Source organism: Sus scrofa, chromosome 9 (assembly GCF_054392235.1).
Source record: "Sus scrofa isolate SSC_HxYL_T2T_F1_AM1 chromosome 9, Sscrofa_HxYL_maternal_Yorkshire_Landrace_v2.0, whole genome shotgun sequence".
Lineage (NCBI taxonomy): Eukaryota > Metazoa > Chordata > Mammalia > Artiodactyla > Suidae > Sus > Sus scrofa.
In genome coordinates this window covers 139,454,475-139,473,359 of record NC_139391.1, presented here as the reverse complement: position 1 = coordinate 139,473,359, position 18,885 = coordinate 139,454,475, and the positions used below count along the sequence as shown (strand labels likewise).

Here is an 18,885-nt window from a genome sequence, read left to right as displayed (position 1 = left end):
GCGGGTGGTTCAGCTTCTTTTTTAGGTGTGGCTATATGTGGAGCATGAGCTGCAGGGCTCCGCCCGGCAATTTTGCATGGGGCCACGACCATAAAAATATAATTACTACTACTAAGCTTTATTAAGCAGGTCCTATGTGCCAAGTACTTTTCGGAATGCTTTTAGTGTGTTAATTCACTTCATTTAATCCTCAAGCAGATGCCCTAACTATCCCCATTTTAGAGATGCGGACACTGAAGCCCGGAGAGGCGAAGCGACTTGCGTAAGGTCACGCAGCAGTAAGTGGTGGAAACGGGACTGGACCTGAGGCAGCCAGGCAGGCAGGCAGGCAGCCTCTAGAGCCTACGCTCTTCCTGGTGACCAAGAAGTGCCCCATCATCCATGACTGTCTTACTTCTTCACACTCTGGTTTGGTCGAAACGCTGGTCTCAAGGTCTCAGGCGTTCCTGGCCCCTCAGGACTCCTGCCCGTATCTATAAAAGGAAGGACTGCTTCTCGCTAGATAACCTCGGAAGCTCAACCAGCTCTGGATTGCTGTGTCAGGCAGAGGGTGAGTCCTCTGAGGCCCCAAGGATGGAGGGACAAGGACAGGGCTTCCGCTGGCTGGCGTGAGTTATTCGATCACCAAGCACCCTGCATGGCTCTGCTGTAACACTGCCCACTTTAGGCTTGATTTGTCTATGCATCATTCTTTCCCCACCAGATTGTGGTCTCCCTGAGGGCAGGGATTGTATTTTATTTATCTAGACGCAAAGCAGACTAAGAGCTGCTGTTGCGCTAAAGAGCAGAAAGGAGGCATCTATCTTCAGGGCAGCGCTATTTATAAGATCTTTACTGGGATACTGCTTAGAAAGACGGCCCTGTCCATATCTGCATATGCAAATCACTTGTCAGTGGAGGGCTCTATGCATCATACACGGCAGACACTTGGTGGTCTGTTGAACGAATGAGTCTATGCATGCGAATGATATGCAAATCACTCCCTATTTTAATCTTCAGGGAACATCTTCAGGGGCTCCCTCGGGCTCAGGTTTTTTTAATTTATTTTATTTATTTATTTATTTATTTTTTGTCTTTTCTAGGGCCGCACCCACGGCATATGGAGGTTCCCAGGCCAGGGATCCAACTGGAGCTGTAGCCGCCATTCTAAGCTAGAGCCACAGCAACATGGGGTCTGAGCCACATCTGCAATCTGCACCACAGCTCACGGCAACCCCGGATCCTTAACCCACTGAGCAAGGCCAGGAATCGAACCCGCAAGCGCATGGTTCCTAGTCGGATTCGTTAACCACTGAGCCATGATGGGAACTCCCTCAGGTTTTTTTTTTTTAATTTTTTTTTTTTTTTTGTTAATGGAGAGTCTTTTAACACACCCAGCTTTCTATCTTGCCAGGGCTGAGTGAAGCGTTGTCAAGTTGGGAAAAGAATATGAGGCTGGACCAGATTAATAAGGATTAATTCTGGCTTCTCTGGTTAATTCAGAGAATGATCTAGGAAGTGACTCCCCTCTCTGGGCAGCGTTTTTTCTCATCTTTAAGACGAGGGGGGGGGTCTTTCTGCTACTGAGGTACAATGATTTCCCATCTCTTCATCATTCTGGGCAGTCAGAGTGTCAGCATTCAGCAATCCTACCTAGACAGAGAAACCGCATCCTTTGCCAAGGATTAGAGGCGTCTCCAGCCCCCCTGCCCATTTAGAGAAATGAGGGTTTTTGGCACTGCTTCTCCCAGCCTGGGCATTGTGTTCAGTCATTTCTTTCCAAGCTGAAGGATTTTAAAATAAGAGGCTGGAGTTTTCTCTCTTAAATACAACAAGCCAAGCGTCTGATTAATAGGGTGGGTTTGCATTTCCTTTTTCCCTCATGTGAAAATATTTATAAAAATAAATGCTCCAATGAGAGTATCAACAGCCAGGGAACTAGCTCTGTGTCAGCCTCTTTGTTCCCTGACATTGGAAATGGGAGCAGGAAAGAGAGAAAAATTAAAAGCCAGGCTTGGGGTGATCGCCAGTGCCCGTGCCCCCTCCCTCGGGAGGCAGGATTCGGCCCCTCCCGCGGAAAAGGCGCGCGCAGCTCCTGGGCCGCACTGGGGTCCTGCATCCTTAACCAGAAACACATGCGCAGCCAAGGCTTGGATTGAAAGTGACACATTTGAAAACAAAAGTACAGCAGAAACTCGCTTATCCTCACTTTCCTAATCTGCAAACTCTGTAATTCTCCCCAAAGTCCCTCAGGCTCTGCTCCAGCTCCTGCCTCCTGGGTTCCCCCCCTCCCCCGCTCCCCCGGCTCAGCCCAGGCCTCCTGGTCCAGGCAGCAGGCAGGGCTCCTGTTACAGAGACTTCGACCGACCGCCTTGTAAAAATACACCTTGGCACGCTCTGCCTGCGCCCTGGGAAGCCTTATCGCCCGGACTAAACAAACGTGCACAATCAAAATAATAGTCTGAGATGTCAAAATAAATGAGCAGGGGACATCTGGAAGTACGGCTCCCCGCATTTGTTTTTCTCTTCCCTCTCCCCCAAGTCTTGAGATGCCTAGGGGCTTGGCAGGTCAGCGGCTCTGGCCCCAGGTAAGAGACGGACCATGCTTACACCACAATAGGCCCTTTGAAAATGCTTCCTAGTTTTGGCCTTCGGTCCAGCTTTGTAGTTGACAGGGCTTCCCCCAGACCAAGGACACCAAAATCCATTCCCTGGAGAAGCCGGTGGACACTGCTGGGGTGGCCTCTGCTAGAGGCGCCCGCTCTGGCTTTCCACCCGCTTCCCGACTGGCTCAGAGTCTCAAACCAGCGCAAGGAGCTGCGGTGGGGTGCCTCTCCTGCACTTGAGACCTTCAGAGAAGGGTGGCCTCTCCTGCACTTGAGACCTTCAGAGAAGGGTGGCCTTGTGATCTTTCCAGATAATTTTGATTTCTAAGAACTCCAGGGCAAAGTTCTCCTTGCTCTAGCTCCCTGAAATGATTTAAGGCAGAGGTGGTGAGAAAGTCAGTTTCCCGTCACCCATGGGCGTGACGTCCCGTGCCCTGCATGTGAAGGCGAGTCACCCAGGAGGACCGGCTTCTGAGTGGGCTGATGCGGCGGTGCCACGGTAGGACTGCCAGGATGCCTTTTTGAAAAAATCACACGCCATCATCCGGGCGACTTCCAGGTGGCACGATCCCACTCCTGACGGATTCCCTCGCGGTTCCCCCTGGCATTTCAGAGCCGCGTTTGATGGGGCCTTCACAACCTTCAGTCCATCAACAGCAAAGCTTTAAAGCGACTGGCACGCCCCTGAGAGTTCAGGGGAATCAGTTCTGGTGACTCTGGGCTTGGGGTGGGTGATCCACAAGCTATAACGGCTGCGGGCCCGCTCCATGCCCTGGGGGCCGCCTGCTTCCCATCCGGGCTCAGGACGGGTGATCTCTGAAGTCCTGACCAGCTCTGACGCTCGGTGGTTCAAGACCCGGGAGACAGGAAACCTTGCATTTATCTTCCCTGAGCCTCGTTTCTCAAAGCGTGGTCCTGGCACGCATCAGAACTGCCTGAGGGGCTGGTGGTGCGGCAGTGAAGAGGCAGGTGGAAAGGAGAACTCTGTGAGAAAGGCAGTGACGCTTCTGTCTCATTTGCGGGAACGCTCCCTCCCGGCACCCTGTGAGCTCTCGTGCTCTGGAAGTCGGACCATCTGGAGGCCACCATGCTGTGAGGAAGCCCAAGACAACGGGAGAGCCCTTGTCTGAGGCACCCTGATCCGCGGTCCCAGCCCAACCCAGCCTGCCGGTTCCCACTTGCCCGGGCCTGTGAGAGAAAGTACCCGGATCATTCTAGCCCGCGTCGTTCTAGTCACCCCAAGCCCCTCATGTCATCTAGTGGGGGCTCCAGATGTTGCAGAGAAGAGAAAAGCCCTCTTCGGAGAACTGAACAAACACACACAGCTTGTGATCGTACGGAAGTGGTGGTTTTATGCCCCACAATTGTGAAGTGGTTTGTTACCTAGCAAATACCTAAGAAGAAAATGGGCCGATGACCGACCCACCTACAGGCCTTCAGAACTGGGCTCGGAGTGTCCACTACTCAGAGAATAACAGCCCCATCTTCTGCAACGAGCTTGAGGCTTGGTTGCCTTACTGGGGGAGGTCAGAAACGGCAAAGCCCAAGGAGAGCCCAGTGTGTCCACACATGCACTTGGACAGGGGCCTAAAGACTTGGGGCTGTGACCGGGGCTCGGGTCCCCCCCTTCCTCTCCACGGATGCTTGGAATACCGGCCTCCTGGGCCTCTCACATGCGCCCAGGGCCGCCTTGGCCTGTATCAAGGGGAGCAAGACTGTTTAGTCTGCTGGGCACATTCCTGGGTTTTAAAAATAAATAGCAGATTATGGCCGACTCAGCCTGCTGCTGTCACTCGGCCAGGCCCGAGGCGTCTGAGGTGTCCCTTGGGAGGCGGCAGCAGGAATGTCAGGTTGGAGGTATTTGCCTGAGACGGCGATCTTTGTCTCAGCCACGACTTACTGTGGGGATGCTTCCAGCCCTTTCTGGGGTCCCAGAAGCCCTGCTACCACTACATCATGACAATGCTAATAGTCATTGCCACTGACTGGACACTGGGCTAGATGAGTTACTATAGTGCCCCCATCCCCGAAACAGTAACTCTTATTGGGCCCATTACGCAGATGAAGAAACTGAGGTGTAGAGAAGGGAAATGACTTTCCCAAGGCCACAGGCCTAGGATGCAGCGGCAGACTGCGTCGAGGTTGATCTGACCCCCGCTCCAGCCCTTAACCCTGGCACTGTATTGCCTCTCCTGGCCTCAAAGCGTCCTGTGCCCTCAAGCACCCTAAATACACGCGCCCGCGTGTGCACACACACACACACCCCTCGCCAGCCCTTCTGCTGTTCCCAAGGCCCCTTCCAGCCTGCATGGAGCTCTTCTCCGCTGTGACGCCCTTTTTCCATTTCACCCTTCGCTGGATCATTTTATGCCTCTATTCCCTCTGCTAATTCAAACTAATTAAAGTATAAAATAGAATAATTGCTTCCATCCCCAAACTCTTTTCCCATCCACCCCGAGCACAGACTTAGATTCCCTTTCTGGGAGTGGCCAGCCTGACGAGCGGGGTGGAAACGGGGGGCATCACGCTTCTTTTCATCTGTGGTTTTTCACTTGGCTCACCGCCCGATTTTCCGCTGGACTCCCTGCCTGCCTTGCATTAGACACTGAGGAGGGGGTAGCGGCTGTGTTCCCTCCCTTGACCTCTGCCAGTCGAGGTGCAGTGGAGGAAGCCAGGGCGGACTTTCTAGGGAAGGACCAGGCATCCTGTCCATGGAGCTCCTAGGCCATTAGTCAGACTGGGGAATCGGTCCCCAAGCGCTCCCCTGGGACGGGCCGGCCTTAGATCTACGAACAGTACATTAGCATCGACTGTTAGGCAGTGGTACTAAGGACCCCACACTTACTGGTTCCCCTTCTTAATTACATTTAATTAACTGAGAGAGAGGGAGAGAGAGAGACACACACACACAGAAAGAGAGACAGAGGGAGAGAGAGGGTACACACACGAGTAACACTGGATGGGTCTGGCTCTGTGGGGAGATGAACACCTCTCTAGGCAGAGCTTGAGACTGGAGACTTGATTCAACTCGCTTGTGGCATCGAGGATACAACAGGTGCCATGAATGGGGGGGGGGAGCAGGGGGAGGAGTCTGGCTCCGGGGGAAGGTCGGGGTGAGACGAGGCTGCCCGGAGATTTGCTGTAGAGTGGGTGATGGAAGTCCCGGCTCCCACAAGGTCTTCTAAGGCCTTCGGTCTTGTAGGGAACTCCAAAGTCTTAAATCACCGCCTCTAAACAGGACTATGCGTATCCACAACCAGCCGGAATGTCTACTCTCGCTGCAGTGTCTGCCCTTCAGGGAGCAAGTTCATACCAGAGCAAATGGCCTCATAAAACTCTCCTTCAGCCAGTTGTTCCTTTGGTTTCACCTCAAGGCGGTTGCCTGTGCTTCTGGAGATGGAGAGGAAGCCTGAGATCTTAGAGAGAAATCTTTTTTGGGGTGGGGGGGGCCACACCTGCGGCATATGAAGTTCCCAGTCTAAGAGTCCGATGGGAGCTGCAGATGCTGGCCTAAGCCACAGGCACAGCAACGCTGGATCCTTAACCCACTGAGGGAGGCCAGGGATTGAACCCACATCCTCATGGATACTAGTCGGGTTCGTTATTGCTGAGCCACAACAGGAACTCCAGAGAGAAGTCTTTTCAAGGGTCTGAATGAGCCTCTAGAGGTAGACGTATTATCTCCATCAAGCTGAGGAAGACGGAGCCCTGAGAAGTTAAGGGTTTAGATCACCCCGCTGGTTAAAGTGGACCCCGACCAGAACACAGGCCTGCTGGCTGGAGCACGCTGCCCCTTAGCTTCCTCCTAATTACCACTCACGGTCCTGATGGGGTCCTGATGGCTGAGAGCTGGAAGGGGCCATGCAGAGTCTCAATGTGAGAATTTGTGGGGCGTGAGGCGGTCAAAGAAACCCCCCTGTGCAGCGTCGGCCGAGCCTCACACTGAGCCCTGTGAGACACAGTGTGACCTGACTTGCGCAAGGCCACCCCGCTCTGAGATGATGAGATGGGATCCAGACGAGGCTTCGGACCTGGGAGACGACCCTGCTCTCAGACGCAGCTCGTCAGTTTTAGACGGGAGGGGACTGAGGCTGCGAGGGCTCCCGGGTCGGGTGAGAGCTCCAGCGGGACCAGAGCCCAGGTCACCCGGCACCATTGCCATCGCCTGTTCCCTTGCTGCACTTCCGACGGCGCCTTTCGGAGGAGGTCCGAGCTGTCTGCAAACTCTGCACCTGCAGCTGCTGGGCCGCGGACAGATGGTCCTCCTCCCTGGACCAGCCCCTGGTGAATCACCGGGCCACCTGCTGCGACACAGTCTGCGCGTGACAGGCCTCCGAGCTCCACCCCCGGCCCCTCTGACTCTGCCCGTGATCCAGGCTCCGCCTGGCAGAGGGGGTGCCATTGACAAAGATCTTACCTGAGGCCGACGGCCCGGGGCTCTAAACCCTAACCCTTCCTGGATCTGCTCAGCATGACAGGCCACGACGGAGCTCTGCCGTTTGGTGCCAAGAGACAAGAACTGGGCAGCGGAGGCAGAAGATGAGAACAAAGGCGCGGATACTGAGAAACAAGCTCTGCGGACACTTGGTTTAGCCAGACCTGATGCGCTCTGAGATGACATCAGATCCTGTTCCAAGAGGTCACTGTATTCCCTGAAGGCCTCTCAGCGGCCTCCAGCCCTCGCCTTCGGTCGCATTCTGAATTCAGTTTCAGAAAGCATCTCATTTGGGTAAGAGATATGCAGCCCGAAGCTGCGCCCTGGCACCTTCTCAGTTCCACTGAGGTCTCACTTGTCACTTCTATATGCTCTTTCTGCTTTTCCATTTCCTGGGGTTCACAGGACCCAAGAAAGAGCTTTCATCCAGCGTTCCCAGCCTGGTTCCCAGCCATGCATAATGTCTTTTGAAAATATCGGGTATAATGTGGGTCTGTTTGATCCTTCTGACCTTCCTTTTATGCACCTGTCTAGGGGGCCATCTATCCAGCCATCCTCTTGTCTGTATCCTCTCTTCCTGCGGAAGCATCTGGAAAGGTGTTCATCAAATGCTCACATGGTGTTACATTTTGGGGTGTGGGGTGTGGGAACTTATTTCCTTTTCTGGATTGTTTGACTCTGTGTGGTGCCCATCTACCATTTTTGTTTAAGAGATAACCGTCTGTCTTACAAACAAAGAAGAAGAGGAGGACAAGGCTGATGGTATAGACATGCGGGTACAGGACTCATTCCTTCGTTAGACGGTGCGCACGTTACGGGTAGTGTCCGAATGATATGCATGTGGATGTTTTTCCATTTTGACGTCGTTCCCAATAAATACATGCCCAGCAGTGTTTTTTTAGGTTCCACATTCCCGTCTGGACCTGTTTATGCCTCCACCGCAAGGGCTACACAAAGGACGGTTAAAAACCAGGTGGGTTCACCAGGATCTGAATGTAATTTGCATACAATTAGCATCGGATCGTGCCCTCTAGTCTCAAGAAGAAGTTTTCACGTTAGAGTTGCAGCCCTGCTTCCCTGTCATGTGCTCACCTCTTCCTTCCTCCCTCCACTCGTCCCTCGTCCCCGATTCAGAGGTCACACAGACCAAGAGGCGGGGGGCGGGGGCGGGGGACTCTGGGCAGGGTGAGCCCGACGGTAGACACCTGGAATCTTCGCAGACCATGCTGAGCAAGACCCTGAGCAGGGGGCCCCTTGAGGAAGCTGGCCGGCTGGTCCTCCAGGGCAGCATCCTTGTTCAGCCCAAGTCAAGGTCCTTGGTACCGAGGCGGCGTCACTGTCCTTTTCTCCCTTTTTGGCCATTATCTTAACCATGCTCAGGTCAACGCCAAGACCACCCCTCCTGCTGACCCACTGTCAACCCACGGACGGAATGAGTGGAAGTCCTTGACCTTGGCTTTCTGCGCCTCCTTTAAGGTTGGCCGAATCCCCGGGTCACGCGTCTCTTCCCCCCTCACCTTGGCTTTCCTTGCACCTGCCTTCTCTCTGCTCCCCCATATGCAGAGCAAATATATAACTCGGGGCAATAACGTTCTGTCCAAAGAGCTGTCAGCCAGCCGAGGGGAGAAGCCCATGTCCCAGGGCTCCCCATCTCTGCAGGCAGAGCCGCAGCTTCCCAGAGCTGGCCAGCTTCTACCCTGCATCCGTCTAAGGCTCAGGCCAAGATTTTTATCTCCTTCTGGGGCCTCTCTTGCGTCTGTCTCTCCGAGGACTGAGCCCAGCCTGGAGGCCTGGATTATTTACACCTCTTTGGCTCCCTTGAGCAGCAGACTCTGCGGGCCCGGGAGCAGTAAATCTACCTACTAATCACACCAAGCTGCTCTGTGCAGTCCAGCCCGTTCTTGCGGGGCTGTTCATCACACGCCGAGACAGGGGCTGTGGCCTGGAGAGAGGCTCCGGGAAGTGGCTGGCCCGACCGCTTTTCTCTGACTCCCCGCAAAGGCTTCCGAGGACCCCTGAGCCGCAGGCCCAGAGGTCTCTCTCGTTCGATGGAACAGCTTCTGAACAAAGGACGCGGGTTACCCACACCCCCTGGGCTTTGGAAAGAAGGGCTGGGCGCCAGCTCTTACCTGTCTCTCAGACATGATGTACAGGTAGCGCTGATCGATGGAGAAGGCCATGTCCCGGAGAATGGGGCTCCCATCTTTGAGCACGGAGACCACCTCGTATTGGACCCCGCCATGGGGGGGACCATCGGCTCGAATCTGCAAAAGAAACAAGGGCGTCCTGAGCATCTGTGCTCAGCGGCCCCTGCGGGTCACCCGTCTCAGCCTAGTGCAGGTAGTTGATGGAAGACAAGCCCCGCTCCCGCCCCAAGTGCTACCTGAACCAGGCCAGGTGACAAGGAAGACAGAGATGCCGCTTCTTTCAAACAGCCCAGTTTCACCAAGAGGCTTCCTTTTTAAAGCAGTCTGAGCGAGCTGGGTCTGGACTTGGTGATGGTGGGTTTGTGTGTACCTGTACGGCCTTAGGTGTGATCTGAATACCCCTGTGCAGACACGTATTCTTGCACGTCTATGTATATGTGCAGCATGGCGTGATGGGGGTGTGTGCAAGAGAGTGACATATCTGTGTTTGGAGCAGGAAAGCAACCTCTGCACACAGGGTTTCTGCCTCGGGCAGGCAAGACGGGAGGGTGGGAGCAGCACACGAACCATCCAAAAGCTGGTCATCAAGAGAGTCCAGATTTTAGGATCCCAGAAAGGTCTTTCTGTCTCCGAGAAGGTCCCCTGGATGGGTGCAAATCCATCAGGGGGTGCTGGGGAGCCAGCCAACCTGGCTCAGTCTCCCAGAGCCCATCCCGGGACAGGACGTCAGAAAGGATTTGGGGGTGGTCACCTAGTCTGGGGCGTCTCAGGCCTGGATGTGAACTAGAGTCACCTGGGGAGTTTGTCTGCTTGTTTGTTTATGTTTTCAATATGGCTGCATCCATCAGAATCTCTGTTCTTGACGCCTTAGCATCTTCTTTGCGTTTCAAAGCTCCCCAGGTGACTCTAGGGAGCAGCTAGGGTCTCAAAGCACTGATGTAACCCAGGGGTTTTCAAATGGGCACACCTGAGAACCACCTGGAGAGCTTCGGAAATGCCCTGCTGGGCCCACCCCGAGTTTCTGACCCAGTGGGGAAGAGGCCTGAGAATTTTCATTTCTAACAAATCCCCAGTGGATGTGGGCACTGCTGGTCTGGGGGTTTGAGAAACGTTCCTCTAGTCTGAGAGCTGCAGAGAATTCGGAGTCTAGCAGAGAGAGGCCCTTGGGTCATCAAACGATGACAGCGGGGGGAGGGGGGTCCGTGGTTGGAAGCTGCTCTCCCCGCTAGGGTTCTTGTTCCCAGTGTAGCAGCTGACCATAGACCCATCCTGCCGAGCCCAGCTGGTTTCTTGTCCTCCACCCATCCAAACCCCTCCAGCTCAAGCCCACTTCACCCATGAAGCCCCCCCACAACCTCTGCACCACACTAATTGCTCCTTCACCCTGACGGCTTTTTTCCCATTCAACATTTTGTCCTCGGAATATAATCAATCGACTCGCACATGGTATATGTACCAGCTAACGTGTATTGAGCGCCGACTTAAACGGTTCTCTAATTGCCTCACATGCGCCTAAGTCCGCCAACATTCTGAAGGCAGGAATGGTTTTCTGTTTCTCGGAGGACCTGCCTCTGAGGACTAGAATGGGGCTGGGAACATAGCTGGTGATGGATAAAAGGGGACGTCTGAGAAAGCTGTTGAAAGGACATGAACCACGAACCACCTGATGACGCCCCGAGGACTCTTCGGTGCTAAATCAAAGGGGAGGTCAAAGACAATTTCCTCGGGATGATTTTAAGGGGAGCCTTCCCCTCCTACTCCCTTTGACTGCTCTCTGGTACTTGGAACCGTCTCCTCTCTGCCCATTTCTCCCACCTCGCCGAGACCGCCTGAGAGCAAGGACCGGGGCTTACTCATCACAAGGGCTGAGTGTGGTGCCTGATGTCACAGGAAACCCGAAAGGATGGATGAATGGTTTGTACTGGCGGGGGAGGGAGGCCAAGGGCATTCTTCCTGCAGAGTGGGAAGGGCAGGACCAGTGCTTCCGTTCAAAGTGTTCTGCCCCCCTGAGAATGCGCGTGCTTGAGGGGCCTGAGCCAGGGCACGGTCTGTGCCTGTTGGGTTGGGCTTGCTGGACTGCACTGGAGCGGAGGGGAAACAGATTACAGGCCCACTGCGGGGTGGGGCACAGGGACCCTGGAGTTCCCCGTTGCAGAAACGACGGATTCCTGCTGGACGCCCTGTGCCCAGACCCCAGGCGTGGGAACACTAGAGCAGGGCCGAGAGTCAGTCACCGTGCTGTCCTTATCTGTTTTGGTGGGTGACTCGGGAAGTCCCAGGCTTGAGATGAGGAGGTGACTTCAGTGGAACCAAAGCAGCTCCGCTCTCAGCCATTCCCAGCCCAGTGGCTCCCCTGTGGGTCGGAACCCCTCTTCTCCTGAGCGCCTCTTTTGACCTTTCTCTGTCTAGCAAGGGGCTTCCTTCTCTTCCAAGCTGTGGCCTGGACAACTGTCACTAAAGCCCCTCTTTCTAGGGGAGGGGTCAGAGGCCATTTCATTCATTCTCAAAGGGCAGAGGAAGACCAGCGATGACGGTGTGGGGCTGAGGCCACAACCCTCCACCCTGGAGCAAATCTCTTGATGGATCCGAGCGGAGGAAGAAACAGGGGTCTCAGGCTGGGAAGAGCCCCACCATTTAAATAAGAACCCTTCACTTTCAGGGCAGCATTCGCTCTTAGATCCAGCCTGTCCATGAGATCCTTCTAGAAACATAGTAGCCTTCAGTCACAAAAGTTCTCCGGCTATTGGAGGAGGCAGAGCGGAAACGTAGCAATCGTGACTTCTGGTTGGCTGGAGCCCGGTATTTTGTTCTACAAAGTGGGGAGCTCGGGCTCCGCTTCCTCCTCCGAAGGGAAACGTCCCAGTGCCTCTCACCGCCCTTTTCTGTGCCAGCTGCTCCGCCCCAGGGATGTTTAAGCCTCCCCCCGGCCCTGGCCCAGGCCCAGAGCTGCTGAACCGTCCTCCCACCCCAGGGCTGCCTGGGGAGGCCAGCTACCCCTCTGCCATGGAAGGAGCCTCTTCCCCAAGAATCTGGGCACTTGCCTGGGTCCCTGGCAAGGTGGGGACATGATGTCAGAAGGAGGAAGGCCGCGTCTGGCCCTCCTTCTGTGGTCCTCAGGACTAGGTGGTACCCACGACCAGGCTGGAGCTGAACCCAACCAAAGACAATTTGGCCTCACACACCCTCTCCTCATGGCAGTGAGGCCTCATCCCAGCCATTACCTTTTGTCGGAATAAGAGGCCTAAATGGGTTTTTTGTTTTGTTTTGTTTCCATCTACAATCCCACTCTTTTCATAAACCAGTTGAAGCCAGAATCCAACCGACATAACTTTCCAATGTCAGAGCTGAAACTGCACCAGAACAGAACGTGTTCTTGGTGCTGAGCCTGAGCTGAGCTCTCGCATTTCGCTGGGCCTGAATCCCAGGACAGAAGAGCAGTGTTGGCTTCGAAGTCTGCGCCTCCCCACTCACTCCCTCGCCCCGCGAGGAGCGGGTGCAGCCCTCCAGGAAGCCGACAGGAGAGGACGAAGAAGGGGGCCAGGAGGCGGGGCCGGGGGTCCAAGGGAATGAGGCGGGCAGCGCTGGTGGGCAGAGGCAGGGGAGGCCACCTGGGCGGCAGAGATCTCTCCTTTCCCGGATGCCCTCTGCTCCGGCTGAGCAACACACCAAAGTGGCTTCTCTGGTTTCTGCTCTCCGTTCTTGTCTGGGGTTGATTTCCGCCTAACGGGGCACGTCTAGGTCCGTTACCTCATGTCCTTGAGCCTCAGTTTTCCTCTCTGAGTACGAGGAAGAAGCAATCTGCTCAGGGTAACTCTCCCAAGATCACACAGCTAAAGGGTGGCAGAACTGGGACTGCCACCTAGAGCCCGATTTCTCGGCCACCCCATGACTCTCTCGCGGGACAGTAATGGGCAAAGGCAGCTGTTCCCTGAGTCTAAGGACAGAGTCGACGAGTGGGTGAGAGTCCAGATTTCCTCCTTAACTTCTCCTCTGTACCGGACCCTAAGGCCAAGGCGAGACAATCACCTGTTTCCTAGAGGCAACAATAAACTCCGACCGGAATTTGCGAGGACCATGCTGGAGGGCTACAGCGCCGTTTATCAGGACTGGCTGCGGGGCCGGAGGATGGGAGGGAGATCCCGGGGAGATGTACCGTCTGGGCCTCCAGCTGGGAGGGGCCTCTTCGGAATGAGAATGACGTGGTAACCCTACCGGTAGCTGCCCTTTAAATCATAGCAGAGCCTGCACAGAAATTAACGGCAGCCTCTTGAATATCCAATTCAAATCAGCATATCCAATTAACGCGCTTACCTGCAGGCCCCTCCACACTCTTTTTCTTATGCATCAATTTCTTCTCTAGTTCGTCCTAAATCATGGAGCTTCTGCTTGGGCTGTGCCCCTCTAATATCATTTTATTATTGTTGCTGCTGCTGTTAGTAGTAGTAGTAGTGATAGTAGGTCTTGGGGTTTTTGTTTGCTTGTTTGTTTGTTTTGCAAGAGCTGCTGAAGAACAACAGAATTGGGAATCTTCTTCTTGGGCCTCTCAGTAGGAAACAGATTGGTTTGAGAGCCATCGCCACGCAGAGGGTGGTACAGCTTTGTGTCTGCAGGCTGGGATCTAATCCCAGCTTTCTCATTAATTGGCTATGTGACTTCAGGCAAGTCACTTCACTTGTTTGTGTAATAGTTTCTGTGGCTGCCAAATAAGGGCGGTAACTTCTGTCCTTAGAGCTCAAACGGGATGCTGGGAGAATGAAATGAGTTAGTAGCTATGAATTCCAGTATTGTCCAAGATTCATTCAGGCCATGCCTCCTGTAGGCCAGGCCTGTGCTCAGAGCTGGGGGCCCCGTGAGAAAGGACCCCCTTAGGATGCCCCAAGAATGGGAAGATGGACCGTCCCGCCAGTCCGCACACATGTCTGGGCTCCCCTGAGTGTGTGCCAGGGGACCCCGGGGAGGCTGGCATGGAGGGCGGGGCAGCGCCTCACCGGGACTGAGGGAGGGCTTCCTGGTGGAGGTGATGCCTAAACTGAGAAGGAGGGTGGGAAGGTGGGCTCTTTGGAAGCTTGAGGTGCAAGGCAGATATAAATAGGCTATGCTATTGTTATGTCCACGCCGGGGTCTCTTGGAAACCTGGCTTGTCAGACCTGAGCATGTGCAGAAGGTGAGGCTCTTGGCGTGTACTCACTGCGCACGCAACAGCAGTTTCAGGAGGTCTTGACACTTTAGGTCCTAAAATTCACTTTGGAGGGAGGCCTTCATTATTTAATTTAATCTCTGCCTCAGGACTCTGGGTTTACATGGTATGTGAGCAGGTGTGTGTGCGTGTGCACGTGTACATGCGTGTATGCATGTGTGTGCACATGTATGTGGGTGGGGGTTGTGCGTGGACGTGTGTACACACTGAGACCTTTAAAGACGGCCAAGGTGGCGAAGGCCTGGTGCTGCTCAGACTGAACTTGGCAGTGAGTTAATGAGCGAGCGTATGTGCAGCTGTGCCTTTAGTGCTGCGAGGGAGGATTCATGCTGGAGTTTATTTTTGTAGCGCTTCATGACCCGAATTATTTATAGATTGAAGCCTTTGGTAAATTCAGTCTCTGGGATTCTTCCTCCCTCTATCCTACACACACTACACGTGCATGCACACACACACACACACACGCCCACACAAGCAGCAGCGACAACTTCCAGGGTGCCTCTGGCCCTCCTGGCCCCGAGCTGTGTGAATGTTAACTCACCAGGCAGAGTCACAGTCCCCTGGGCCGAGGCTGCCTGGGGAATAGCTGGGAGCCTGTCCCTAAAGGCTCCAGTGACTGGGAAGGGACACAGGAGCCTGGAAGGCCTGGCCTGTGGGTTGCACTGAGCCAGGGAAGATGAGAAAGAGGGGAGACAAGGACCCTTCCTGTCCCCTGGCAGGAAGGGGGTCATAAGATGTGCGACACTTTGAGAATTCCGGGGGTCCCTACCTTTGCACGCACATGCACGCGCACACACAGACACACACGCCCTCCCACACACATGCAGATGCTTCCAGCACTGGTCCCCAGTGAGCTGTCGGTCAATCACAGGGGCTATGACACTGAAGATTGACGTTTCCATGTGCAATTATCTCTATTTCTGTGCATGTTAGGAAAACGCCCTAGAAATTCAGCTGCTGGGGGGATGGGCTGGCAGAGGGGAGCCGGGGGCTCCTGGATTTCAGGCCAGGCCAAGGGGGGCTTTCATCTGGAATGGAGGGAGGGGTCCTGAGTTGTCTCCGGACTTCTGCGCGTTTGGCTCAGTCTGAGAACTCTGGCTGCTGAGCACGGGGACGTGGGAAATATCTCGAGCACGTGCTCTGAGAAGGGGAAGTGCTGGGGTTTAGGTTGCGGAGGTGGGCTGGAGTGGGGGTCTCTTCTAAATCGTGGCTTCTTTGTCCTCACCAGCTGGGGTAGACGGCCAAGCAATCCCGATCCAGCGGCCCCCAGCCTCCTTTCACACGTTGCTGTGATTAAGGACTAACTGCACTGCACTAGGGCCCGGAGCTCCCGTCCCAGTGGCTTCCCCTTTGCGGCTCAGGGGAGGGTGACATCAGGGCCCAGGGGCCCAGGAACGCAAACTCTTGGTTCTCCCTCTGCCAGGGAGGGCTCAGGCTCCAAGGCCGGGAAGGGACGGTCGCTCACAGGGTGAATTGCATGGGCGGTTCTGGAGTACAGGGCTCTGGCCCCAGACCAGCCCCACTTTTCAAGGCGGCTCCAGCTTAGGACTTGGGCAGGTCAGGAGGCTCCAGGAACAAGATGAAGCCGCCAGGGGCAGAGGAAGCTCTTGCTTGTTCTGGGAAACAATAAGATAAACACAGTGAGGGATGGCAGAAGCATTAAGCAGCCTCAGATGAAATCAAATCACGCAGTGGCAAAGCCATAATTCCCAGGGAGTCGGGGAGGGGGGAAGCGGAGAAGGGTAGCAGGCAGGAGGGATTCATCAAGAACCAGGAGCATCTTCTGCTGCCGAATGGGAATCTCTGTTTCCCCAGAGCTCTAGCAATTGCTGGACTCTGGGAATCTCCTTTCAAAGCACGGCCCCTGGGGTGCCCAGGCCTGGGGATGCCCTGGCGGGGTCAGAATCTATCCTCTTAGGCTCCTGGAACTGGGAATGATTAAGAACCAGCCTTTAGGGTCCAGGTGGAGGCGGTGCAGCCTTCTTCAACAAGCTCTGGGACAGGATGTGGCTGGTGAAGATTAGGCACATGGACAGATGCCCAAGGTTAACTACACCCTGGAAACGTCCCATTTCTGGGGGAGCAGGGGGCCAAGGAGACGAGCGCTTCCTGGGCCTGGATGTAACCAGGGCTTCTGAATCGCCTGGCTCCCTGGAATCAGTTAGCTCCACACAATCATGGAACAGCCATGGAGCCCAACAGCCAGTGTGCCAAAGGTTAGAAGTCTAAATGTGCATCGTCTCGAACACTCTATGCGGCAGGCTTTCCCATCTCAGAGAATAAGAAACGTCAGGTATCAGCGAAGCATCGCCCAGCAGGAAGGGGCCGAGCAGCACTGCAAGCGGAGGCTGCCTAGCTGCAGAGCCTGCACTCTCTCTTTCGCTCTGCCTGCCCCTGGGGCCTCGGCTTTCCCAAGTCAAACAAGAGGACAATGCCTGCGCTGGGACTAGAAATTACATCTAAAACGTGCTGGGGGTCCCTGGAGATACGTCCTGCGGGGCAAAATAGATCATACAGCTGTCTCCTCCAGTGTGACAAAGAAGGCCACCTGCAGCTGCAAAAAGAGCAAGGGGGGTGGGTATCTGCGAGGGCTATTACCCTCTTTAATTAACTCGTTCTTTGCAATGGCGCCTAGAATTGCGCAGCACTTTATAATCTGGAACAGGAGTCTCTTGCTTTCATGAACCCTGGAGGATGGCATTTCAGGCTGGAAGGATGGAAGGGAGGTCTGCGCTCGTGACCACAGCAATGGGATGCAGGGCTTGCGCCTGAATGCAGAAGCCTCCCCGAGATTTTAAAAGGAAAAGTCATTTAAAAACAAACAAACGAATGAACAGGGGGCCTGTGTATATACCACGGGGCGGAAAATGTGTGGAAACGGAGAGAAACACGTCCACGTCACTGTACTTCTCTTCCCATTGCTAACGGGTTAGGTCTGGGCCTTTATTGCCTCTTATCTGTGTTACTTCAGTATCCTGAGAAATCTCCCTGCCTCCAGCATATTCCTGCTCTAATCTGTTCGACCAAACACCGCCAGATTAATCGTCTTAAAACACTTATTTGATCCTGCCTTTTTTGTATGCAAAATCCTTAAATTTCAGGTGTTCGTAATTTTCTTTCTCTCACTTATCTTTGTCTTCTATTTTTTTTTTTATGGTGAAAAGACACTACTTTTGGAATATGAAGAAAAGGAAACCATCACACCATCCACACACACACACACACACACACACACACACACACACAATACCTTTCATTGTCCCTATTGATAATTTAGAAAAGTTCACATTCCTTGATCTGTCATCAGGGTTATTCCTTGATATGTCATCCAGTTATGTCCCAGGTTCTTGCTTGACCTGCTTTGGCTGGACAATTTACTCTACCTCCTAGATCCTAACCATTCCTCAAGGCCCAGCCCAATGCCACCGCCTCCATGAAGCCTAGAGATATATAATTTATATATATATATATATATAATATATAGGGCTGCACCTGCAGCACATGAAGTTCCCGGCTAGGGGTCGAATTAGAGTTGCAGCTGCCAACCTACGCGACACCACAACTTGTGGCAACACCGGATCCTTAACCCACTGAGCGAGGCCAGGGATCGAATCCATATCCTTATGGACACTATGTCAGGTTCTTCGCCTGCTGAGCCACAGTGGGAACTCTGCATGGAGCCTTTATGGATCCCGCCCTCGTACTCCCTTCGTACCAAGCGTGTCTCTTGGCACAGTGCCTTGCCAACACACGCAGTAGTTATCTTTCCTAAGATTGTCCGTTCCTAGAAAAGAGCTCCATGTCTTGGACACGCCATAGGCCTTCCTGGGCTTGGTCCTACTGTGCGCAGAGCTGGACCTCAATGACCCATGCAGACGGAACGGATGGATTCTTGTGCCAAAACCGGGCAGGAGGGGAACACTCATCACAGCCCACACGTATTCAACCCTTATCATTGTTAGATATCATGCCAAGGGCTTGATGCATGTTGTCTCGCTTCATCTCCCCACCAAGCCCTTATTCTCATGTTACAGATGAGGAAGCCATGGCACAGAGAGGTGAGGTAACTTCCTCGAGGTCACACAGCTGGCAGGCGGAGAACCAGAGCTCAGTTTTCCTGGGCCTCTGTTTTCCAGTCTCCAGAAGAGAATGAGGAGGGGAGGAGGGGAGCCTGGGATCCTGTTCCACAGCCCGGCCCCCAACGGAGCCTTCAGGAGCCTGGCCCGCAAACACATGATACACAGTTGTGTCTGGGGAAACGACCTTTTTGGCTCCTCTTGGACTAGTAAGAGCTCTCAGGAGGAACATGCTATAAACACTCAAGGTGCTGCTGTGACAAGAACTCCAGGGCCACCAAGCTGGCGCTCTGATAGCTCAGAGGAGATATAAAGCAAGAGTTAAGGTTACAGAGATGGGGTCAGACTTGGGGTCTGAGAAACGGGGCCAGAGGAGCGAAGGGCAGTGAGGCCAGAAAGCCTCCACCCCCTGCAATCTGGGGCAGCCGGGGCTGTGCAGGGCTGC

The 18,885-nt window shown here is 54.3% G+C and overlaps 1 protein-coding gene across 2 annotated transcripts in view; it reads right to left on the bottom strand.

Moving 5' to 3' along the window:
• The window catches only part of PLXNA2 (plexin A2), a 212,273-nt gene that overhangs the window by 104,181 nt on the left and 89,207 nt on the right, over positions 1–18,885 (bottom strand). For both annotated transcript variants that reach the window (XR_014816621.1, XM_021063894.2), the window contains exon 4: positions 9,150–9,284. Coding sequence is in view for 1 of the 2 variants with exons in the window: in XM_021063894.2 (XP_020919553.2) it covers positions 9,150–9,284 (135 nt within the window). In the remaining variant the exon portion in view is untranslated. The remainder of the gene's footprint in view (positions 1–9,149; positions 9,285–18,885) is intronic.